Source organism: Symphalangus syndactylus, chromosome 15, assembly GCF_028878055.3.
Source record: "Symphalangus syndactylus isolate Jambi chromosome 15, NHGRI_mSymSyn1-v2.1_pri, whole genome shotgun sequence".
Taxonomy (NCBI): Eukaryota; Metazoa; Chordata; class Mammalia; order Primates; family Hylobatidae; genus Symphalangus; species Symphalangus syndactylus.
Window position 1 is genome coordinate 64,191,942 of NC_072437.2, and position 25,928 is coordinate 64,217,869.

At 44.7% G+C, this 25,928-nt stretch overlaps 2 protein-coding genes across 2 annotated transcripts; both read right to left on the reverse strand.

The window, feature by feature from the left end:
• Positions 1–6,466: 6,466 nt before the first annotated feature.
• On the reverse strand, positions 6,467–8,621 carry LOC134732560 (proline-rich protein 20E-like). Its single transcript, XM_063618494.1, has 2 exons — positions 8,570–8,621; positions 6,467–7,080 (listed from the first exon to the last, which is right to left on the reverse strand). The coding sequence occupies exons 1-2, from the start codon at positions 8,619–8,621 to the stop codon at positions 6,467–6,469; spliced, it is 666 nt and encodes a 221-aa protein (XP_063474564.1).
• An 8,481-nt stretch (positions 8,622–17,102) lies between these two features.
• LOC129463466 (proline-rich protein 20E-like) lies at positions 17,103–19,245 on the reverse strand. Its single transcript, XM_055244021.1, has 2 exons — positions 19,194–19,245; positions 17,103–17,716 (listed from the first exon to the last, which is right to left on the reverse strand). The coding sequence occupies exons 1-2, from the start codon at positions 19,243–19,245 to the stop codon at positions 17,103–17,105; spliced, it is 666 nt and encodes a 221-aa protein (XP_055099996.1).
• Positions 19,246–25,928: the final 6,683 nt, after the last annotated feature.

Below are 25,928 nucleotides of genomic sequence, written 5' to 3' on the forward strand. Positions count from 1 at the left end.
CATGTAGACATGGGTAACCACCTCCACAATTAAAAGAAGAATAATTTCATCACGGGGACTGTTCCCTTGTGTCCTTTGCCGTAAGCCCCCTTCCCCCATCCTCTTCCCAAGGCAACCACTGATCCGCTTTTCATCTCTACAGATTATTTTTCCTGTTCCAGAATTTCACATAAATGGAAGCATACAGGATCCCCTTTTCTCTGCCTGGTCTCTCTTGATTGACATAATGTTGTTGCGGTCCATCTATGTTGCAGAATGCAGGTGTCTTTCATTCATTTTCATTGATGAGCGGTGTCCCATTCCACAAATAATCGACCCTTTGTTTATCCCGTCACTACCAGCCGACAGACAGGTTGATTGGGTTGTTTCCAGTTTGGGGCTATTAGGAATCAAAAGGCTAAGAACACTAGTGTACAAGCCTTTGGATACACATATACTTCCATTTTAGTTGGGTAGATATCTACAAGTGAAATTTCTGGGTGAAATATCAAGAGTTATTTTTAGAGTTTTTCACATTATCAATTTGCTTTCCAAGTTGATTGTGGGATTTTACATTCCTTCCTGAAGCGTATTGGGGTTTTAGGTGTTCCACTCTCCCTGCCAACTCTTGGTGTTGTTGATCCTTTTTCTCTAAGCCACTCTAGTGTCTATGGAGTGGGGTCTCATTGAGGTTCTAACTTGCCTTTCCTTGATGACTAATGATGCGCTTAATAGATATTTTAAAATAAGTGTTTTCATTTTAGAATAGCTTCAGACTCACAGAAAAGTTGGAGGAAACACACAAAGTTCTCCTCTGCCCTAAATTTACCCTGTTCCTAGAATCTTACAGTGGGGTACATTTGTCCTAATTATTATGGCAATAATAATTGTTGGTACGTTAATCACTCTAATACATCATTATTAACTAAAGTCTATGTTTGGTCCCGATTTCCTTGGTTTCGACCTAACATACCTTTTCTGTCCCAAGACCCCATCCAGGGTACCACATTACAATTAGTCATGGCTTCTCTTGGCTGTGACAGTTTCTCACACTTGCCTTGTTTTTGATGACCTTGACACTTTGAATACGGGTCAGATATACTGTAGGATGTCCTCTCCTGACATTTGTCTGATGTATTCCTGATGATCTGACTGGAATTACATGTTTTTGTAGGGAAGATTGCAGAGGGGAAGTGTCATTCCCATCCCATCCTGTCTAGAGTACACACCATCAACATGGCTTATCACTGCTCCTATTAGTCCTGGTCACCTGGCCGGGGCAGTGTTGATTAGGTTTGTCCTCCATAAAGTGATTTTCCCACCTCTTTCTCTACTGTACTTTTTGGAAGTCACTACCTATAGCCTATACTTTAAAAAAGGAAGGTGATAGTTTACCTCTTTGCCAGGGAATAGCTACCTAAGTTATTTGGAGTTCTCCTGCGTGGAGTGGAGGATTTGCCTATTCTTCCCCATGTGTTTATTTATTTGATCGTTTATTTATATCAGTATGGACTTACGGACATATATTGTACGCTTTGGTTTACAACCCAATACTGCAGGGGCTGAATTATTTAATAATTGAGCTACTTATTTTGTTAAATATTTTACTTAAATATTTAATTATTAATTATATAGTTAATTACTTTGGTACTCAAAGTTACCAGCTTTGGCCACCAGGAGCTACTGTAGTTCCCTTCTGTGTCTTTTTGTCAACCTCCCATCACCGTGACTTCTGTTTTCATTTGGTTGTGGACTGCTCCTTTCTCCCTGGCACCACAGGATGCTCCACGCTTATCTGTATATTCTCATCCTTATTGGGGTTTCGTGTGCTCACTGGCCACACCCATAGATTCTTTCGTGAAGTTTCTGTTCAAAATTTTCATCTTTTCTGTTGGGTTGAGTTTTTTTTTTTTTTTTTTTTCTTTTTTTCATTTTGAGACAATGTTTTGCTCTTATCACCCGGGCTGGAGGGCAGTAGCATGATCTTGGGTCACTGCAATGGAGCAATCTTGGCTTACTGCAACCTCCGCCTCCAGGGTTAAAAGGATCCTCCTGCCTCAGGCTTCTGAGTAGCTGGGAATGCAGGGGCCCACCACCATGCCTGGCAAGTTTTTGTATTTTTATTAAAGACGGGATTTTGCCATGTTGGCCAGGCTGGTCTCAAACTCCTGACCTCAGGCGATCCACCCACCTCGGCTTCCCAAAGTGCTGAGATTACAGACGTGAGCCACTGCGTCCGGCCCTTATTAGGTTGACTATCTATTATTGAGTTGTAAGAGTTCGCTGTGCATTATAGATACATGTCTTTGATTAAGATACGTATTGTGAATATATTTTCCTAGTCTACCGCTTGACTTTTCATTTTGTTAACAGTGTGTTTCAAAGAACAGATGTTACTTGTAATAAGGCCCAGTGTCTCAAGCTGGAATTCCCAGGAAACCAACAGTGAGATGGACATTAGAGTGCAGAAGATGTATAAGGTGTGCCTTTTAGGGATGTGGGAGGGAAGAAAACAGGACCGCACAGTCTCAATGCTGTGCCTCAGCGGACCCCATGGGGTGTTCTTATGGTAAAGTGTGCTACTAGAGCTGTTCTGACTTGTGGCGACAGGGCCAGGCTTTAATATCCACACTGAACCATCCCTGGATGGAAGCTTCCTGGTGGATGGGTGTGTCTGTGGGTAAGGACGGGGGAGGGTCTTCAGCCAAGGCACTCCCTTAGAGTCCATCTCCAAGGGCTGAGGGCTGTCCAGTGGCAGTTCTCATAACTGAGATCACAAATCCTTTATTTCTGAAGAAGGATCTGGTGGCAAATCACAGTGCCCATTGCATGAAATGCATCAATGCTTTCTTGTACAATTCATGTTTTTTATGTGCCATCGAAGGAATCTTTGCCTACTCCAAAGTGATGAGGACTTTTGCCATATTTTCTTCTAGAAGTTTTACAGTTTTTGCTTTTACCCATAGGTTAACAAAGCATTTTTGTTAATTTTTGTGTAGATGTTGAAGTAAAGTTTGAGATTTGTATTTTTAATTATGGGTATCCGATTTGGTCCAACCTGATACCTTAAAAGGAATGCTGCTCGTTTATTTCTCCCTTGAAAGTGGATGACATGTTTTAAATTTTATGGGGAGAATGAAGCTTTAGGGGAAAAAAGCCATAAAAAAGAAGAACAGTGAGTTGAGCCTTTCCCAGCTGTCAAAATGCTACGGCATTGGCCAAGGAATCGTTGTGTTATTGGATGAGAATAGATCAGAAACCTGCATCAGCTGACAACAGCTAACATCTATTGGACACTGCCGTGTGCTGAGCATTATTTTCAGTAGTTTTCACATATTCATGCGTTCAGTCCTCCCAACATTAGTGTGTAAGATGACTGTCTAAAGCAAAAATAGTAGGTAATATACGGTGGGTTTTAGAACATATGAAGAGTAACATCTATAACAAGCAAAGCCCCACGGAGAGAGGACTGAAAGCATGTCATGGTAGTCCTTACACTCTACATGAAGTAGTATAATGTTACGCAAACTTCCAAAAGAGAACGCTGCCACAGGCATGGTTTTACTGGTTCGTTCTCCTAAACATTCATCGAAGAAATAACACCAATTCTACGGAAATTCTGGTGGGACAACTATTTTGAAAGAAGAGGTTTGGCTGAGGCCGCATGGCATGAAAAGCGAATGAAAGGAAAAATGTACAACCTAAATGGCTTTGAACGGGTTGGGCATTGTTAGTCTCTACTAAAAATACAAAATTAGCCAGGCGTGGTGGCACAGGACTGTGGTCCCAGCTACTTGGGAGGCTGGGGCATGAGAATCCCTTCAACCCGGGGAGCAGAGGTTTCAGTGAGCTGAAGCCACTGCACTCCAGCCCGGGTGAAAGAGTGCGACTCTGTTTCAAAATAAATAAATAAATGAATGAAAAAATAAACCAAGAGAAATTACCAAGAGGTCTTGGTGCCTGCCTGTAGTCCCAGCTACTTAGCGGGCTGATATGGGAGGATCACCTGAGCTCAGGATGTGCAGGCTGCCGTGAGCAGTGATTGCACCACTGCACTCCAGGTGGGTGACTGAATGAGACCGTGTCTTACTCCAAGTACAAATGTTTAAGGAAGCATTTTGGTGGTAGAAATATCCTGGAAGTAGCCTATCAGCAGACCATCACCCGCACAATGTAAAAGCTGTGCATCTTTCTGAGAGGTATAGAGCAAGAAGATAGTGGCACATGTGTGTAGGATGATAGAGAGGGTGATTTCCGGCTTATGGATGCCAGACCCCAAGGGCAAGCCAAGAAGCAGCTCCCCCTGCACAGTGCTCATTGTGATCCACGCCATGTTTCAATACGAAGTCGCCTGTGCCTAGTTTGGAGAGGCGCGGGCTCCGCAGAGGCGCTGGTCCTGACCACAGGCGCGTTATCTGCCTGGACCCTGTAGTCGCTTCAGCATGACCCCTGGCACATGGCATGCCAGGTGTTCCTGAAATCCAGCCACCAACGATGCTCTTAGTGTATATGTTTGTTTGTACAGACTTGTGTGATCGTGGGGAATGATACAATACGAATGGAGACCAGAGACCGTAGACATTAGTTTTCTACCTTTCCTCCTGGTTTAAGTAAACGCGTTTTATATTCATAATTTGTGAAATTTTAGTGAAAGAACTGTAGTAGAAAATAAGTCTTAACAGAAGGTTTATTTAAAAGGATTGAATGCACAAAAAAATCTTTGATGTAAAACGTTATCTTTATTTGACTTGGACGTTTACAAATGAGTGAAAATCAGCTAATAAAAGCCTACTTAATACAATACAAAATACAAAAATTCATGATACACCTTTTATCAAACTCTGAAAAGGTGGGAACTACCTCAACTTAAACATGTACGAGAAACCTACAGCACACATCTTGGTTAATGGCGAAACATTTAAAATATTCCCATTAAAGCCAGGAGGAAGCCCAGGACGCTGCCATCAAATTACTGATTCCTTCTTTAGCATTTTCAGAGTGTCGTGCACTCTCCTTGTTTCAGTTAACCGCCCCCACACCTTTTGTTTCATTCATCAAATGTCCTTGGATCCCCTTTTCCCTCAATCTGTTTGAAATTTTACATTCTATTCCAATTCATCCAGTGGCTCCCAGTGGGCTCCTACATTGCGACTGAAAAATGTGTCAGAGTCTGGAGTTTCATTGCTCTTCTATTCAGCCACTCTAACATCTCCGGGCACTAGACAAGAACTTTAGTACCTTCTAGCTCCTTCTGAATTTTCCCATGCCCCACATGTCTATGTCAAAGTCTTCTGGAATTTTAATTCTAGGCCATCCATCTTTCTTCCAGAATGATACTTCTCTAGACTTAAGAACACAGTTTCCTGATTTGCTTGCTTACTGACACTTGTTGCCTCCCACTCGTTCCAGGTTGTCTGGCTTGGCTTTTTCCTGGCCGATAACCATGACTTGTACTTTCACTGTACAAAACAGTTCCGTTCCATTCCGATGGCCTCGTACAGAAAGGGGGCTTAGCAGCTTGCACATTATAAGTTGTGTACTCTAAGTTCAGGGGAAGCTCAGGCTTCAGGTCCAGTCTGAGTAGGATTCTGCCTTCTTCTGCATGTTTTCCATGCCATTCCTCCTTTCATGTGGCCTTGCCTTTGAGCTGACACTGTCTGCCTCCTTCTCTCCCCAACAATTTCTTTGATTGCTCGCAGAACACTAGATTGAGAGTGATTTCCCTCTCGAAGTTCTGAGGATATTTCACCGTTGCTTTCCATAGTCATCCACGCTGTCAGTCAGAGTGTAATGTCACGCTAATTCTGCTCTCCTTGTAGGTTTGAGCTCTCAGGCAGCTTTTGGGATGTTCTCTTCACCATACTTCATTCTGTCATTGGGCGTTATTCTCGTATCCTGCTCAGGATTCATCTGTTTCTTCCGTTGGGAGAAACCATTAGCCATAGTTTCCTTGTATCGTGATGTCGTACACAAGTTCTGGCTCTCCAAGGAGAGTTCCATTTTAGATGACCTCCAGTCCCCAGGATGACTGTTGTGTGGCACTGTCGGTCTCTCTCTTGCCTAAGCACCTAGTTTATACTGATTTGTTCCTCAGTGCTATCTATGGTGTGATTCAAACCATCAACATAAGTTTGGACTCCAACAGCCTTGTTTTTCATTCCAAGTATCTCCAATTGGGTTTTAATAGAAGCAGAATAAAATGAGGGAATCTTCTGGATTATTTTAACAACCACTGAGGAACTCCGTGCATGTGTGACTTTGACAGAAGGTACAAAGCAGAGACAAGAGGGGCATCGGAAGCCGATGGACTACTGTCAGGATCCTGGGAGGACTGCTGGGAGGTTCCATTCCGACAAGGTAAGGTGAGGGCTCCAGTTGGGATGGGAGGGGAGGAGTGTAGCAGAAATGGGGCTGGAGTTTGGGGCTGGGGGGGAAAGTCCAGGTGGAGGAAAGGGAGGCTGGGAACAACGTGGGTGACAGATAGAGGTCAGTATGCAATGTCGGCGACGAACACTGGGACCCCTTGCACATAGGTGCCGTGGGGGGTTTGAATGACCTGTAAAGCAGCTGAGCCACCCAGAGGCCTAAACCCGATGCAGGGATAGACGGTCAAGATGGGCTGCTCGGCGACAGCCTGAGGCCCAGAGGCAGGGGGTGGCTCCTGAAGCCCCAGCTCAGGCTGGGCCACGTCGGGGCCAGGGCCTTCCTGCACAGTTCCAGGCACAGGAGCTGTTTCAGAAAGAGAGGAGGCTGCGGTCTCCCAGATTTCCAGTTCCCACTGGTGGCCTGGCTCTCCATGGTGGTCCAGTTGGATGTGCAAGTCCGGTCCCGGCAAGCGTTCTGCGCCCTGTCTCTGGCCAGCGTCCCTGCGGGGCCCGCCCCCTCTGCCACGGCCTCGCCCTGGCCGCCGGCTTCCTCCCCGGCGCCGGCCTCTCTCTGCAGGACGAGCTGGCTCTGTGCCAGCTGGGGGCTGCCATCTGAAGGGTGTCACGTAAGCGGTGGGTTTTGCGGGTTGGGCTGGCTGTGCGGGCTCGTCTGCTTCCACGGAGTCTTCAGGGTCCACAACAGAGCAGCCTGGCTCCGGAGGAGGCCCACCTGAGGCTAAAAGAGAAGCAGAGTGTGAGCAGAGAGAGATAGAAGGAATTGTACCCATCAATCAGTTAGAGGATACTTTTAAAAATAAATACTCAGAGTAAATAGGGATTTTTGAAGTTACAATTATGAGAGAAGAAACAAAACTGTCCACGGAAATTTGAGAATGAAGTGGAGAAGATTTCCCAGAAAAGAAAGCAAAAATCTGAAATGACGGAAAGAGGGATAAAATATAAGAAAACTAGAGGTATATTGTCACTGAGACAGATGACCGTAAAATTTCAGAGTGCTGACGACGAAGAGTACATTCTAAAAGATTTTAGAGAGCGGGAGAAAGAGAAATAAAGGAAAGGTGACATGGAAAGGGTTAGGATTCCACATGTCTCAAAAATCAGACCTCTCAAAAGCAGCAGTTAATTCTAGAACCTAACAGAAAATGTCTTCAAAATTTCAAAGGAAATGGATTTCCCACCTAAAATTTCGTATCCAACCAAAGTTTCACTTAAGAATCAGGGAGGGTTGAATAAAGATGTTTCAGACAAGCAAGATCTTAAATAATTTCCTTTCAATGGACGCTTTATTGTTCTGCATCTATCGAACTAGACAAGATTAAAAGATTTAGGACACTCGGTGTATGAAGGGAAATGTTTTGGAGAGCAACGTGGCAATAGCCGTAAAATTCCAATTCCTCTAGAAAAGAACAAGGTGGAAGTACTGGTTTATTATAGATCAAGATGTAGTAAAAGGACTCGCTCCACTACAGAGAAACAGTAAAACAAGAAAAATAAAAACTAAAAAGAAAAAAACAAAACAAAACAAAAAAAACCACCAGATTTGGGAAACGGGATACAACTCAAAAGAGGGAAAGGAATTTCCCAGATGATGTGGAAGCTGGGAACTGACTTACAGCAAGCAGCCCAGGTTGAAGCAGGCTATGAGAAGGTGAAACAGAGAATGCTTGATTGAGTTTGAATCTCAACAATCGGGGAGGAATTGGGGAACGAAGTAGTGATAAGTAAGCCCATAATCACCCAAGGTAAGTATTAAGTCCTGGAAAATTCAAGTTATGCAGGAAGAGGAAAGTAATCCTCCTAATATTCTCCCCGCTCCTGGGCATTGGGGGAGGGACAGAGGGTGTGTGTCCTGGGGAGTGTGTGGCCTGGCGCTTGGGTGATTGGTGGTGGGGCTGGCAATGTTTAAACTACAGCTAAATATTCCTCTGCTCTAGAGGGAAGACCGTAACTAAACCCTAAATGGGAAAAGAAATAGCAGGAGTGTATGCATGTTATTTAAAGAATGAGAGGGAATGCTAAAAAGTTGGCTACACACATGGAGGTGGTGTTCCCAAAGCCCAAAGGTGTGGGAGATTGAGAAGGAGCAGGAGGTGCTGCATTTCATAACACGCCACATTTGCCTCTTGAAGTTCTGTAAGTCAATACCGAAGGTAAAGTAAACATCCAGAAAAAATGAAAAAGAGAGTGGCAGGCGTTTGACGTACCTTGATTAGTGGCCATGGAGCGAGGTCGCTTCGAACGCCTTGGTTCCTCCATGAGCAATCTGCGGGAGCGGGTGGGGAGAAAAACACATCAGTAGAGTGAAACCACAGCCTGACAAGGCAGGGGGGTGGCCGTGGCCTTTCTAGGAGAATGAGGATTGTGTCCCCAGCTGCACCCTTCCAAGCTCTATCCACCCCTCAGGGACCACCCAGACACACACCTGATCTTCCTACAGCTGGCTCCGGAGATCTGAAAATTAGGAGACTCTTCGACGAAGAGAGGCCCGAGGAGCCCGAGGTGTCCACAGGTTCACCGCTGTAGCTCTGAGCTCGTCCTCCCCAGCCAGGCAGGCAAGGCAGGAGGGAGCGCGCAGCAGGTTCTGGCGGGGAGCCCTGCAGAAAGCCGAATGCTGGAAGCCGAGCAGGGGCCCTCTTATATGGCAGCAAGGCAATCAAGTAAGGGACAGGCGTGGTCAGAGGGGGGCTGGCTGGGGCGGGCCCGGCTGGGCTTGGAAGGTGCACTGGGCCAGTTCCCTGCCTGTCAAATGGGGCCCCGCTTAGATGCCGCCGTTTCTAGACATCAGTGGTTGACTGATTAATCTAATCATTGAGGAAAAATATGCATAATCACCTTAAAGTGTCAGCGAAACGGAGGTGTGGTGCCCTGAAAGTGGCAAATAGGAAGATGTGACTAGATTAGATCTGAGCATGTTCAAGGCAAGCATCCAAAGGGGGCATATTTGGGGTGAAATCTCGAATACAAACTTTGAAATTAGTCACGCGGAACCGCGCTGGGAGAGGCAGGGGAGTGAAGAAAGTGTGCTGAGGCCCGGACTGGAAGGGAGACCAGCACATTCTGGGAATGGAGAGGAGGCCAGGGCCGGGTCCAGAAGTGGTGCGAGGTGGAGGCAGGGGCCGCGCAGGAGCTGGTCTTGTTCCGAGGCAGCAGAAAACCGTGATAAGGGTGTCCTGCAGTGGGTTACCATTTCAAAAACGACAAGCAGGGCTGTGAAGGAGAGCCAACCCAGGGTCCACAGAATAACTCAGGAGAGGCAAGAAGGCTATTGCAGCCCTCGGGGTCGGGCGCACGGTCCTATACACTAGGACTGGGGGTGGCAGAGGAGGAGAAATTTCCCTGGTGGGAGAGAAATTTACAAGAGAAAGCGAGACCCAGTGTGGAAAGGCCTTGGAGAAGAGACTGCAGCCTTGGTAGCCCGCCCGTTCATTCAGACAGAGGTGGACCAAGAACCTGCTCTGAATGGGAAGATGCGGAGCTTGGCTTGCGCACATCGGGTTGAAGTCGCCTTTGGGCGGCCGAGGGAAGATGTCAAACGGCCTTTTGTGAAAAGAGTCGAGCTCAGAGCGGTGGCGATGGGGCTGCAGATGCCTGTGAGACACACACCACTGGCGTTTATTGCTGTGGGTGCACACACGGGTAGAGGAAGATAGCAGGAAACACACCAGGACACTGGAGGGGAACCCACAGTGGGTTAGTTGGTTGCTTTGCATACTTGTTTTTTAGAGAGACGGGTTCTCGTCCTGTAGCCCAGGCTGGAGTGCAGTGGCGCGATCTCGGCTCACTGCGGCTACTTGGGAGGCTGAGATAGGAGAATTGGTTCAAGTGATTCTCCTGTGTGGGCCTCCGGAGTAGCTGGACTAGAGATTCGCGCCACCACATCAGGATAATTTTTGTATTTTTTGTAGAGATGAGTTTTCGCTATGTGCTTAGGCTTGTCTAGAACTTTTGAACTCAAGCGTTCCTCCCTGTTCAATCCTCCCAAGTAGCTGGGACCACAGGTGCAAGCCACCGTGCCTGACTAATTATTGTCTTTTTCGCTTTTATTTTGTGTGGAGTTTAGGTTTTGCTATGTTGCTCTGGCTAATCTCAAACTCCTGGCCTCAAGCAATCCTCCTGCCTTGGCCTCCTAAATCACTGGGATTACAGGCATAAGCCGTCACGCCCAGCTCCCATAGTGTTGTTTAAAAAATTCTGGCCAGGCATGGTGGCTCATGTCTGTAATCCCAAAACTTTGGGAGATGGAGGTGAGAGGATCACTTCAGCACAGGAGTTTGAGATGAGCCCGGGCTACGTGGCAAAATCATCTCTCCAAAAAAAAAAAAAAAAAAAATTACCCGTGTGTTGTGGTGCCTGCCTTTGGGTCCCATTCACTAGGAAAGCTGAGGTGGGAGGCTTGCTTGAGTCTCGGAGATGAAGACTGCAGTGAACCGAGATTGCGTGGCTGCATTCCAGACCGGGACACAGAGTGACACCTTGTCACAAAAAAAAAGTCGGAGGGGGGGGAGTATAAATAATACAATTCCAGTTAGATTCTCAGTATTTTTTGTTTCTGTTGTTTCTTTTGTTTCTTAAAAAGTCAACTTTATTAAGGTACAATTTATACATGGTAAAACGCATCCATTTGCAGCACACCATTTGGTGAGTTTTGATAAACATGTAGACATGGGTAACCACCTCCACAATTAAAAGAAGAATAATTTCATCACGGGGACTGTTCCCTTGTGTCCTTTGCCGTAAGCCCCCTTCCCCCATCCTCTTCCCAAGGCAACCACTGATCCGCTTTTCATCTCTACAGATTATTTTTCCTGTTCCAGAATTTCACATAAATGGAAGCATACAGGATCCCCTTTTCTCTGCCTGGTCTCTCTTGATTGACATAATGTTGTTGCGGTCCATCTATGTTGCAGAATGCAGGTGTCTTTCATTCATTTTCATTGATGAGCGGTGTCCCATTCCACAAATAATCGACCCTTTGTTTATCCCGTCACTACCAGCCGACAGACAGGTTGATTGGGTTGTTTCCAGTTTGGGGCTATTAGGAATCAAAAGGCTAAGAACACTAGTGTACAAGCCTTTGGATACACATATACTTCCATTTTAGTTGGGTAGATATCTACAAGTGAAATTTCTGGGTGAAATATCAAGAGTTATTTTTAGAGTTTTTCACATTATCAATTTGCTTTCCAAGTTGATTGTGGGATTTTACATTCCTTCCTGAAGCGTATTGGGGTTTTAGGTGTTCCACTCTCCCTGCCAACTCTTGGTGTTGTTGATCCTTTTTCTCTAAGCCACTCTAGTGTCTATGGAGTGGGGTCTCATTGAGGTTCTAACTTGCCTTTCCTTGATGACTAATGATGCGCTTAATAGATATTTTAAAATAAGTGTTTTCATTTTAGAATAGCTTCAGACTCACAGAAAAGTTGGAGGAAACACACAAAGTTCTCCTCTGCCCTAAATTTACCCTGTTCCTAGAATCTTACAGTGGGGTACATTTGTCCTAATTATTATGGCAATAATAATTGTTGGTACGTTAATCACTCTAATACATCATTATTAACTAAAGTCTATGTTTGGTCCCGATTTCCTTGGTTTCGACCTAACATACCTTTTCTGTCCCAAGACCCCATCCAGGGTACCACATTACAATTAGTCATGGCTTCTCTTGGCTGTGACAGTTTCTCACACTTGCCTTGTTTTTGATGACCTTGACACTTTGAATACGGGTCAGATATACTGTAGGATGTCCTCTCCTGACATTTGTCTGATGTATTCCTGATGATCTGACTGGAATTACATGTTTTTGTAGGGAAGATTGCAGAGGGGAAGTGTCATTCCCATCCCATCCTGTCTAGAGTACACACCATCAACATGGCTTATCACTGCTCCTATTAGTCCTGGTCACCTGGCCGGGGCAGTGTTGATTAGGTTTGTCCTCCATAAAGTGATTTTCCCACCTCTTTCTCTACTGTACTTTTTGGAAGTCACTACCTATAGCCTATACTTTAAAAAAGGAAGGTGATAGTTTACCTCTTTGCCAGGGAATAGCTACCTAAGTTATTTGGAGTTCTCCTGCGTGGAGTGGAGGATTTGCCTATTCTTCCCCATGTGTTTATTTATTTGATCGTTTATTTATATCAGTATGGACTTACGGACATATATTGTACGCTTTGGTTTACAACCCAATACTGCAGGGGCTGAATTATTTAATAATTGAGCTACTTATTTTGTTAAATATTTTACTTAAATATTTAATTATTAATTATATAGTTAATTACTTTGGTACTCAAAGTTACCAGCTTTGGCCACCAGGAGCTACTGTAGTTCCCTTCTGTGTCTTTTTGTCAACCTCCCATCACCGTGACTTCTGTTTTCATTTGGTTGTGGACTGCTCCTTTCTCCCTGGCACCACAGGATGCTCCACGCTTATCTGTATATTCTCATCCTTATTGGGGTTTCGTGTGCTCACTGGCCACACCCATAGATTCTTTCGTGAAGTTTCTGTTCAAAATTTTCATCTTTTCTGTTGGGTTGAGTTTTTTTTTTTTTTTTTTTTCTTTTTTTCATTTTGAGACAATGTTTTGCTCTTATCACCCGGGCTGGAGGGCAGTAGCATGATCTTGGGTCACTGCAATGGAGCAATCTTGGCTTACTGCAACCTCCGCCTCCAGGGTTAAAAGGATCCTCCTGCCTCAGGCTTCTGAGTAGCTGGGAATGCAGGGGCCCACCACCATGCCTGGCAAGTTTTTGTATTTTTATTAAAGACGGGATTTTGCCATGTTGGCCAGGCTGGTCTCAAACTCCTGACCTCAGGCGATCCACCCACCTCGGCTTCCCAAAGTGCTGAGATTACAGACGTGAGCCACTGCGTCCGGCCCTTATTAGGTTGACTATCTATTATTGAGTTGTAAGAGTTCGCTGTGCATTATAGATACATGTCTTTGATTAAGATACGTATTGTGAATATATTTTCCTAGTCTACCGCTTGACTTTTCATTTTGTTAACAGTGTGTTTCAAAGAACAGATGTTACTTGTAATAAGGCCCAGTGTCTCAAGCTGGAATTCCCAGGAAACCAACAGTGAGATGGACATTAGAGTGCAGAAGATGTATAAGGTGTGCCTTTTAGGGATGTGGGAGGGAAGAAAACAGGACCGCACAGTCTCAATGCTGTGCCTCAGCGGACCCCATGGGGTGTTCTTATGGTAAAGTGTGCTACTAGAGCTGTTCTGACTTGTGGCGACAGGGCCAGGCTTTAATATCCACACTGAACCATCCCTGGATGGAAGCTTCCTGGTGGATGGGTGTGTCTGTGGGTAAGGACGGGGGAGGGTCTTCAGCCAAGGCACTCCCTTAGAGTCCATCTCCAAGGGCTGAGGGCTGTCCAGTGGCAGTTCTCATAACTGAGATCACAAATCCTTTATTTCTGAAGAAGGATCTGGTGGCAAATCACAGTGCCCATTGCATGAAATGCATCAATGCTTTCTTGTACAATTCATGTTTTTTTATGTGCCATCGAAGGAATCTTTGCCTACTCCAAAGTGATGAGGACTTTTGCCATATTTTCTTCTAGAAGTTTTACAGTTTTTGCTTTTACCCATAGATTAACAAAGCATTTTTGTTAATTTTTGTGTAGATGTTGAAGTAAAGTTTGAGATTTGTATTTTTAATTATGGGTATCCGATTTGGTCCAGCATGATTTGTTAAAAGGAATGCTGCTCGTTTATTTCTCCCTTGAAGGTGGATGACATGTTTTAAATTTTATGGGGAGAATTAAGCTTTAGGGGAAAAACGCCACAAAAAAGAATAACAGTGAGTCGAGCCTTTCCCAGCTGTCAAAATGCTATGGCATTGGCCAAGGAATAGTTGTATTATTGGATGAGAATAGATCAGAAACTTGTATCAGCTAACAACAGCGAACATCTATTGGACACTGCCATTTGCTGAGCATTATTTTCAGTAGTTTTCACATATTCATGCGTTCAGTCCACCCAACATTAGTGTGTAAGATGATTGTCTAAAGCAAAAATAGTAGGTAATATATAGTGGGTTTTAGAACATATGAAAAGTAACATCTATAACAAGCAAAGCCCCACAGAGAGAGGACTGAAAGCATGTCATGGTAGTCCTTACACTCTACATGAAGTAGTATAATATTATGCAAACTTCCAAAAGAGAACGCTGCCACAGGCATGATTTTACTGGTTCGTTCTCCTAAACATTCATTGAAGAAATAACACCAATTCTACGGAATTTCTGGTGGGACAACTATTTTGAAAGAAGAGGTTTGGCTGAGGCCGCATGGTATGAAAAGGGAATGAAAGGAAAAATTTACAACCTAAATGGCTTTGAACGGGTTGGGCATTGTTCGTCTCTACTAAAAACACAAAATTAGCCAGGTGTGGTGGCACAGGACTGTGGTCCCATCTTCTTGGGAGGGTGAGGCATGAGAATCCCTTCAACCCGGGGAGCAGAGGTTTCAGTGAGCTGAAGCCACTGCACTCCAGCCTGGGTGAAAGAGTGAGACTCTGTTTCAAAATAAATAAATAAATAAATGAATGAATAAACAAACCAAGAGAAATTACCAAGAGGTCTTGGTGCCTGCCTGTAGTCCCAGCTACTTAGCGGGCTGATATGGGAGGATCACCTGAGCTCAGGATGTGCAGGCTGCCGTGAGCAGTGATTGCACCACTGCACTCCAGGTGGGTGACTGAATGAGACCGTGTCTTACTCCAAGTACAAATGTTTAAGGAAGCATTCTGGTGGTAGAAATATCCTGGAAGTAGCCTATCAGCAGACCATCACCTGCACAATGTAAAAGCTGTGCATCTTTCTGAGAGGTATAGAGCAAGAAGATAGTGGCACATGTGTGTAGGATGATAGAGAGGGTGATTTCTGGCTTATGGATGCCAGACCCCAAGGGCAAGCCAAGAAGCAGCTCCCCCTGCACAGTGCTCATTGTGATCCACGCCATGTTTCAATACGAAGTCGCCTGTGCCTAGTTTGGACATTTACAAATGAGTGGAAATCAGCTAATGAAAGCCTACTTAATAAAATACAAAATACAAAAATTCGTATTACAACTTTTATGAAACTCTGAAAAGATGGGTACTACCTCAACTTAAACATGTATGAGAAACCTATAGCACACATCTTGGTTAATGGCGAAACATTTAAAATATTCCCATTAAAGCCAGGAGGAAGCCAAGGACGCTGCCATCAAATTACTGATTCCTTCTTTAGCATTTTCAGAGTGTCGTGCACTCTCCTTGTTTCAGTTAACCCCCCCACACCTTTTGTTTGATTCATCAAATGTCCTTTGATCCCCTTTTCCCTCAATCTGTTTGAAATTTTACATTCTATTCCAATTCATCGAGTGGCTCCCAATGGGTACCTACATTGCGACTGAAAAATGTGTCAGAGTCTGGAGTTTCATTGCTCTTCTATTCAGCGACTCTATCATCTCCAGGCACTAGACAAGAACTTTAGTAACTTCTAGCTCCTTCTGAATTTTCCCATGCCCCACATGTCTATGTCAAAGTCTTCTGGAATTTTAATTCTAGGCCATCCATCTTTCTTCCAGAATCATACTTCTCTAGACTTAAGAATACAGTTTCCTAATTTCCTTGCTTACTGACACTTGTTGCATCCCACTCGTTCCAGGTTGTCTGGCTTGGCTTTTTCCTGGATGAAAGACATGACTTGTACTTTCACTGGAGAAAACAGTTCCGTTCCATTCCAATGGCCTCGCACAGAAAGGGGGCTTAGCAGCTTGCACATTATAAGTTGTGTACTCTAAGTTCAGGGGAAGCTCAGGCTTCAGGTCCAGACTGAGTAGGAGTCTGCCTTCTTCTGCATGTTTTGCATGCCATTCCTCCTTTCATGTGGCCTTGCCTTTGAGCTGACACTGTCTGCCTCCTTCTCTCCCCAACAATTTCTTTGATTGCTCGCAGAACACTAGATTGAGAGTGATTTCCCTCTCGAAGTTCTGAGGATATTTCACCGTTGCTTTCCATAGTCATCCACGCTGTCAGTCAGAGTCTAATGTCACGCTAATTCTGCTCTCCTTGTAGGTTTCAGCTCTCAGGCAGCTTTTGGGATGTTCTCTTCACCGTCCTTCATTCTCTCATTGGGCGTTATTCTCGTATCCTGCTCAGGATTCATCTATTTCTTCCGTTGGGAGAAACCATTAGCCATGGTTTCCTTGTATCGTGATGTCATACACAAGTTCTGGCTCTCCAAGGAGAGTTCCATTTTAGATGACCTCCAGTCCCCAGGATGACTGTTGTGTGGCACTGTCGGTCTCTCTCTTGCCTAAGCACCTAGTTTATACTGATTTGTTCCTGTGTCCTATCTACTGTGTGATTGAAACCATCAACATAAGTTTGGACTCCAACAACCTTGTTTTTCATTCCAAGTATCTCAAATTGGGTTTTAATAGAAGCACAATGAAATGAGGGGATCTTCTGGATTATTTTAACAACCACTACGAAACTCCGTACATGTGTGACTTTGACTGAAAGTACAAAGCAGAGACAAGAGGGGCATCGGAAGAGGATGGACTATTGTCAGGATCCTGGGAGGACTGCTTGGAGGTTCCACTCCGACAAGGTAAGGTGAGGGCTCCAGTTGGGATGGGAGGGGAGGAGTGGAGCAGAAATGGGGCTGGAGTTTGGGGCTCGGGGGGAAAGTCCAGGCGGAGGAAAGGGAGGCTGGGAACAACGTGGGTGACAGATAGAGGTCAGTATGCAATGTCGGCGACGAACACTGGGACCCCTTGCACATAGGTGCCGTGGGGGGTTTGAATGACCTGTAAAGCAGCTGAGCCACCCAGAGGCCTAAACCCGATGCAGGGATAGACGGTCAAGATGGGCTGCTCGGCGACAGCCTGAGGCCCAGAGGCAGGGGGTGGCTCCTGAAGCCCCAGCTCAGGCTGGGCCACGTCGGGGCCAGGGCCTTCCTGCACAGTTCCAGGCACAGGAGCTGTTTCAGAAAGAGAGGAGGCTGCGGTCTCCCAGATTTCCAGTTCCCACTGGTGGCCTGGCTCTCCATGGTGGTCCAGTTGGATGTGCAAGTCCGGTCCCGGCAAGCGTTCTGCGCCCTGTCTCTGGCCAGCGTCCCTGCGGGGCCCGCCCCTTCTGCCACGGTCTCGCCCTGGCTGCCGGCTTCCTCCCCGGCGCCGGCCTCTCTCTGCAGGACGAGCTGGCTCTGTGCCAGCTGGGGGCTGCCATCTGAAGGGTGTCACGTAAGCGGTGGGTTTTGCGGGTTGGGCTGGCTGTGCGGGCCCATCTGCTTCCACGGAGTCTTCAGGGTCCACAACAGAGCAGCCTGGCTCGGGAGGAGGCCCACCTGAGGCTAAAAGAGAAGCAGAGTGTGAGCAGAGAGAGATAGAAGGAATTGTACCCATCAATCAGTTAGAGGATACTTTTAAAAATAAATACTCAGAGTAAATAGGGATTTTTGAAGTTACAATTATGAGAGGAGAAACAAAACTCTCCACAGAAATTTGAGAATGAAGTGAAGAAGATTTCCCAGAAAAGAAAGCAAAAATCTGAAATGACGGAAAGAAGGATAAAATATAAGAAAACTAGAGGTATGTTGTCACTGAGACAGACCACCGTAAAATTTCAGAGTGCTGACGACGAAGAGTACATTCTAAAAGATTTCAGAGCGCGGGAGACAGAGAAATAAAGGAAAGGTGTCATGGAAAGGGTTAGGATTCCACATGCCTCAAACATCGGACCTCTCAAAAGCAGTAGTTAATTCTAGAACATAAGAGAAAATGTCTTCAAAATTTCAAGAGAAATGGATTTCCCACCTAAAATTTCGTATCCAACCAAAGTTTCACTTAAGAATCAGGGAGGGTTGAATAAAGATGTTTCATACAAGCAAGATCTTAAATAATTTCCTTTCAATGGACGCTTTGTTGTTCTGCATCTGTCGAACTAGACAAGATTAAAAGATTTAGGACACTAGGTATATGAAAGGAAATGTTTTGGACAGCAACATGGCAATAGCCGTAGAGTTCCAATTCCTCCAGAAAAGAACAAGGTGGAAGTACTGGTTTATTATAGATCAAGATGTAGTAAAAGGACTTGCTCCACTACAGAGAAACAGTAAAACAAGAAAAATAAAAACTAAAAAGAAAAAAAAAAACAAACACCAGATTTGGGAAACGGGATACAATTCAAAAGAGGGAAAGGAATTTCCCAGATGATGTGGAAGGTGGGAACTGACTTATAGCAAGCAGCCCAGGTTGAAGCAGGCTATGAGAAGGTGAAACAGAGAATGGTTGATTGAGTTTGAATCTCAATAATTGGGGGGGAATTGGGGAACGAAGTAGTGATAAGTAAGCCCATAATCACCCAAGGTAAGTATTAAGTCCTGGAAAATTCTAGTTATGCAGGAAGAGGAAAGTAATCCTCCTAATATTCTCCCCGCTCCTGGGCATTGGCGGAGGGACAGAGGGTGTGTGTCCTGGGGAGTGTGTGGCCTGGCGCTTGGGTGACTGGTGGTGGGGCTGGCAATGTTTAAACTACAGCTAAATATTCCTCTGCTCTAGAGGGAAGACCGTAACTAAACCCTAAATGGGAAAAGAAATAGCAGGAGTGTATGCATGTTATTTAAAGAATGAGAGGGAATGCTAAAAAGTTGGCTACACAGATGGAGGTGGTGTTCCCAAAGCCCAAAGGTGTGGGAGATTGAGAAGGAGCAGGAGGTGCTGCACTTCATAACATGCCACATTTGCCTCTTGAAGTTCTGTAAGTCAATACCGAAGGTAAAGTAAAAATCCAGAAAAAATGAAAAAGTGAGTGGCAGGCGTTTGACGTACCTTGTTTAGTGGCCATGGAGCGAGGTCGCTTCGAACGCCTTGGTTCCTCCATGAGCAATCTGCGGGAGCGGGTTGGGAGAAAAACACATCAGTAGAGTGAAACCACAGCCTGACAAGGCAGGGGGGTGGCCGTGGCCTTTCTAGGAGAATGAGGATTGTGTCCCCAGCTGCACCCTTCCAAGCTCTATCCACCCCTCAGGGACCACGCAGACACACACCTGATCTTCCTACAGCTGGCTCCGGAGATCTGAAAATTAGGAGACTCTGCGACGATGAGAGGCCCGAGGAGCTGGAGGTGTCCACAGGTTCACCGCTGTAGCTCTGAGCTCGTCCTCCCCAGCCAGGCAGGCAGGAGGGAGCGCGCAGCAGGTTCTGGCGGGGAGCCCTGCAGAAAGCTGAATGCTGGAAGCCGAGGAGGGTCCCTCTTATATGGCAGCAAGGCAATCAAGTAAGGGACAGGCGTGGTCAGATGGGGGCTGGCTGGGGCGGGCCTGGCTGGGCTTGGAAGGTGCACTGGGCCAGTTCCCTGCCTGTCAAATGGGGCCCCGCTGTGATGCCGCCGTTTCTAGACATCAGTGGTTGACTGATTAATCTAATCATTGAGGAAAAATATGCATAATCACCTTAAAGTGTCAGCGAAAGGGAGGTGTGGTGCCCTGAAAGTGGCACATAGGAAGATGTGACTAGATTAGATCTGAGCATGTTCAAGGCAAGCATCCAAAGGGGGCATATTTGGGGTGAAATCTCAAATAAAAAGTTTGAAATTAGTCACGCGGAACCGCGCTGGGAGAGGCAGGGGAGTGAAAAAAGTGTGCTGAGGCCCGGACTGGAAGGGAGCCCAGCACATTCTGGGAACGGAGAGGAGGCCAGGGCCAGGCCCAGAAGTGGTGCGAGGTGGAGGCGGGGGTCGCGCAGGAGCTGGTCTTGTTCCGAGGCAGCAGAAAACCGTGATAACGGTGTCCTGCAGTGGGTTACCATTTCAAAAACGACCAGCAGGACTCGGAGAGGCTGAGGCAGGAGAATGGCATGAACCCGGGAGGCGGAGCTTGCAGTGAGCCGAGATTGCGCCACTGCACTCCAGCCTGGGCGACAGAGCGAGACTCCGTCTCAAAAAAAAAAAAAAAAAAAAAAAAACGACCAGCAGGGCTGTGAAGGAGAGCCAACCCAGGGTCCACAGAATAACTCAGGAGAGGCAAGAAGGCTATTGCAGCCCTCGGGGTTGGGCGCAGGGTCCTATACACTAGGACTGGGGGTGTCAAAGGAGGAGAAATTTCCCTGGTGGGAGAGAAATTTACAAGAGAAAGCGAGATCCAGTGTGGAAAGGCCTTGGAGAAGAGACTGCAGCCTTCGTAGCCCGCCCGTTCATTCAGACAGAGGTGGACCAAGAACCTGCTCTGAATGGGAAGATGCGGAGCTTGGCTTGCGCACATCGGGTTGAAGTAGCCTTTGGGCTGCCGAGGGAGGATGTCAAACGGCCTTTTGTGAAAAGAGTCGAGCTCAGAGCGGTGGCGATGGGGCTGGAGATGCGTGTGAGACACACACCACTGGCGTTTATTGCTGTGGGTGCACACACGGGTAGAGGAAGATAGCAGGAAACACACCAGGACACTGGAGGGGAACCCACAGTGGGTTAGTTGGTTGCTTTGCATACTTGCTTTTTAGAGAGACGGGTTCTCGCTTTGTAGCCCAGGCTGGAGTGCAGTGGCGCGATCTCGGCTCACTGCTGCTACTTGGGAGGCTGAGATAGGAGAATTGGTTCAAGTGATTCTCCTGTCTCGGCCTCTGGAGTAGCTGGACTACAGATTCGTGCCACCACATCGGGATAATTTTTGTATTTTTTGTAGAGATGAGTTTTCACTATGTGCCTAGGCTTGTCTAGAACTCTTGAACTCAAGCGTTCCTTCCCGCTCAATCCTCCCAAGTAGCTGGGACCACAGGTGCAAGCCACCATGCCCGACTAATGATTGTTGTTTTCGCTTTTAGTTTTTGTGGAGTTTAGGTTTTGCTATGTTGCTCTGGCTAATCTCAAACTCCTGGCCTCAAGCAATCCTCCCGCCTGGGCCTCCTAAATCACTGGGATTACAGGCATAAGCCGTCACACCCTGCTCCCAGTGTTGTTTAAAAACTTCTGGCCAGGCATGGTGGCTTATGTGTGTAATCCCAGAACTTTGGAAACGGAGGTGAGTGGATCAGGTCAGCACAGGAGTTTGAGACCAGCCCAGGCTACCTGGCAAAATCCCATCTCTCCAAAAAAAAAAATTACCCGTGTGTTGTGGTGCCTGCCTTTGGGTCCCATTCACTAGGAAAGCTGAGGTGGGAGGCTTGCTTGAGTCTCGGAGATCAAGACTGCAGTGAACCCAGATTGCGTGGCTGCATTCCAGACTGGGACACAGAGTGACACCTTGTCACAAAAAAAAAGTCGGGTGGGGGGTATAAATAATACAATTCCAGTTAGATTCTCAGTATTTTTTTTGTTGTTGTTTCTTTTGTTTGTTAAAATGTCAACTTTATTAAGGTACAATTTATACATGGTAAAACGCATCCATTTGCAGCACACCATTTGGTGAGTTTTGATAAACATGTAGACATGGGTAACCACCTCCTCCACAATTAAAATAAGAATAATTTCCTCAGGGGGACAGTTCCCTTGTGTCCTTTGCCGTAAGCCCCCTTCCCCCATCCTCTTCTCAAGGCAACCACTGATCCACTTTTCATCTCTACAGATTATTTTTCCTGTTTCAGAATTTCACATAAATGGAAGCATACAGGATCCCCTTTTCTCTGCCTTGTCTCTCTTGATTGACATAATGTTGTTGCAGTCCATCTATGTTGCAGAATGCAGGCGTCATTCATTCATTTTCATTGATGAGCGGTGTCCCATTCCACAAATAAACGACCCTTTGTTTATCCAGTCACTACCAGCCGACAGACAGGTTGATTGGGTTGTTTCCAGTTTGGGGCTATTAGGAATCAAAAGGCTAAGAACACTAGTGTACAAGTCTTTGGATACACATATGCTTCCATTTTAGTTGGGTAGATATCTACAAGTGAAATTTCTGGGTGAAATATCAAGAGTTATATTTAGAGTTTTACACATTATCAATTTTCTTTCCAAGTTCATTGTGGGATTTTACATTCCTTCCTGAATTGTATTAGGGTTTTAGGTGTTCCACTCTCCCTGCCAACTCTTGGTGTTGTTGATCCTTTTTCTCTAAGCCACTCTAGTGTCTATGGAGTGGGGTCTCATTGAGGTTCTAACTTGCCTTTCCTTGATGACTAATGATGCGCTTACTAGATTTTTTGAAATAAGTGTTTTCGTTTTAGAATATTTTCAGACTCACAGAAAAGTTGGAGGAAACACACAAAGTTCTCATCTGCCCTAAATTTACCCTGTTCCTAGAATCTTACAATGTGGTACATTTGTCATAATTATTATGGCAATAATAATTGTTGATACATTAATCAATGTAATACAACATTATTAACTGAAGTCTATGTTTGGTCCTGATTTCCTTGGTTTTGACCTAACATACCTTTTCTGTCCCAAGACCCCACCCAGGATACCACATTGCAATTAGTCATGGCTTCTCTTGGCTGTGACAGTTTCTTACACTTGCCTTATTTTTGATGACCTTGAGGCTTTGAATACTGGTCAGATATACTGTAGGATGTCCTCTCCTGAAATTCGTCTGATGTATTCCTTATGATCTGACTTTAATTATATGCTCTTGTAAGGAAGATTGCAGAGGGATATTTCCATTCCCATCCCATCCTGTCTAGAGTACACACCATCAGCATGGCTTATCACTGCTGCTATTAGTCTTGGTCACCTGGCCGGGCAGTGTTGATTTGGTTTCTCCACCATAAAGTGATTTTCCCACCTCTTTCTCTACTGTGCTTTTTGGAAGTCACTACCTATAGCCTATAGTTTAAAAAAGGGACCTCATACTTTACCTCTTTGCAGCGGCATAGCTACCTAAATTATTTGACATTCTCCTGTGTGGGGGACTTGCCTATTCTTCCCCATGTGTTTATTTATTGAATTATTTATTTATATCAGTGTGGACTTATGGACATCTATTGTATACTTTGGTTTATAATCCAATAGTTCAGGGGATGAAATATTTAATAATTGAACTAATTATTTTGTTAAATATTTTACTTAAATATTTAATTATTAATTATTTAATTACTTTGTTACTCACAGTTTCCAGCTTTGGCCACCGGTTGCTCCTTTAGTTGGCTTCTGCGTCTTTTTGTCAACCTCCCATCACCATGGCTTTTGGTTTGGTTTGGTTTTGGGCAGCTCCTTTCTCCCTGGCAACACAGGATGCTCCATGCTTATTTGCATATTCTCATCCTTATTGGGGTTTCATGTGCTCACTGACCACAGCCATAGATTCTTTTGTGAAGTTTCTGTTCAAAACTTTTATCTTTCTTATTGGGTTGACTTTTTTTTTTTCTTTTTGAGACAAAGTTTTGCTCTTGTCTCCCAGGCTGGAGTGCAACAGCATGATCTTGGGTCACTGCAGTGGCGCAATCTTGGCTTACTGCAACCTCCGCCTCCTGGGTTCAAAGGATTCTCCTGCCTCAGTCTCCTGAGTAGCTGGGAATACAGGGGCCCACCACCATGCCTGGCTAATTTTTGTATTTTTATTAGAGACAGGATTTTGTCATGTTGGTCAGGCTGGTCTCAAACTCCTGACCTCAGGTGATCCGCCCACCTTGGCCTCCCAAAGTGCTGAGATTACAGACGTGAGCCACTGCGCCTGGCCCTTATTGGGTTGACTATCTATTATTGAGTTGTAAGAGTTTTTTGTGTTATAGATACAGGTCTTTGATTAATATATGTATTTTGAATATATTTTCCCAGTCTATGGCTTTCCTTTTCATTTTCTTAACAGTGTCTTTCAAAGAACAGATTTTAATTTTGATAAAGCCCAGTTTCTCAAGCTGGAATTCCTAGGAAACCAGCACTGAGATGGAAATTAGAGTGCAGAAAGTGTATGAGGTGTGCCTTTTAGGGATGTGGGAGGGAAAAAAAAACAGGACCGCACAGTCTCAGTGCTGTGCCTCAGTGGACCCCATGGGGTGTTCTTATGGTAAAGTGAGCTACTAGAGCTGTTCTGAGTTGTGGCAACAGGGCCAGGCTTTAATATCCCCACTGAAAGTCCCTGGAGGCAAGCTTCCTGGTGAATGGGTGTGCCTGTGGGTAAGGATGGGGGAGTGTCTTCAGCCAAGGCTGTCCCTTAACTTCCATCTGCAAGGGCTGAGGGCTGTCTAGTGGTGGCAGTCCTCACAGCTGAGATCACAAGTCCTTTGTTTCTGAAGAAGGGTCTGGTGGCAAATCACAGTGCCCATTGCATAAAATGCATCAATGCTTTCTTGTGCAATTCACGTTTTTTGTGTCCCATCTAAGGAATCTTTGCCTACTCCAAAGCATGAAGAGTTTTGCAATATTTTCTTCTAGAAGTTTTACAGTTTTTACTTTTACCTGTAGGTTAACAAACCATTTTTGTTAATTTTTGTGTAGATTGTGAAGTAAAGGTAGAGATGCATATTTTTAATTATGGGTATCTAATTTGCTCCAACATCATTTGTTAAAATGAATGTTGCTTTTTTTTCTTTTTTCAAAGTGGGGAAATGTTTTAGATTTTATATGGAGAATTAAGTTTTAGAGGAAAAAAGCCATAAAAAAGAAGAATAGTGAGTTGAGCCTTTCCCAGCTATCAAAATCGTATGGTATTGTCAAAGGAATAGGTGAATTTGTTGATGAGAATAGATCAGAAACTTTTAGCAGCTAACAATAGCTAACATCTATTGGACACTGCCATGTGCCAGGCGTTGTTCCCAGTACTTTTCACGTATTCATGCATTCAATCCTGCCAACATTAATGTGTAAGATAATTGATTGTCTAAAGGAAAAATAGTAATATATGGTGGGTTTTAGAATATATGAAAAATAAAATCTATAACAACCAAAGCCCCAATGGAGAGGAACTGAAAGCATATCATTGTAGTCCTTACATTCTACATGAAGTAGTATAATATTATGCAAACTTCCAAAAGAGAAAGCTGCCACAGGCATGGCTTTACTGGTTAATTCTACCAAACATTCATTGAAGAAATAATTCCAATTCTACAGAAGTTCTGTTGGGACAACAATTTTTGAAGAAGGAGTTTGGCTGAGGCTGCATTGTATGGAAAGATGAATTAGAGGAAAATGGCACAGCCTAAATGGGTTTAAACTGGTTGGGCATTATTAGGATGGCTTGATAAATTTGAATATGCATTCCATACTGGAAAACAATATTTTTTAAAGAAATGTGTTAAACATCCTGAGTGTGAAAATTGAATTGCACTTTATATAGAAAAACTCCTTAAGGTTTTAATTTAAATAAATTCAAGCAATCTACTAAGGTGATGGCATGGAAAAATATGAAGACAGGTAGAAGGGGGAAAGTTAAAACGCAATTTTTTTATTTGGGAAGATAAGGAGTTTAATTGTTAATATTTTGTTAGAAGCCATTTATAAGGAAATCTAGTTAGAAATTTATGGTAGAATAGTATCATCTAATACAGTTAAGAAATTAATATAGTTTCTTCACATCCAATTGGTTTGCTTCTAATGTTGAACTTAATTATTGATTGAATTTACCCATCCTCTTTCTCAAAACAGTTTTCTTGTATAGATTCCCAAAATTGATCTTTAGTAATGATTTCTGGTATTAGTAA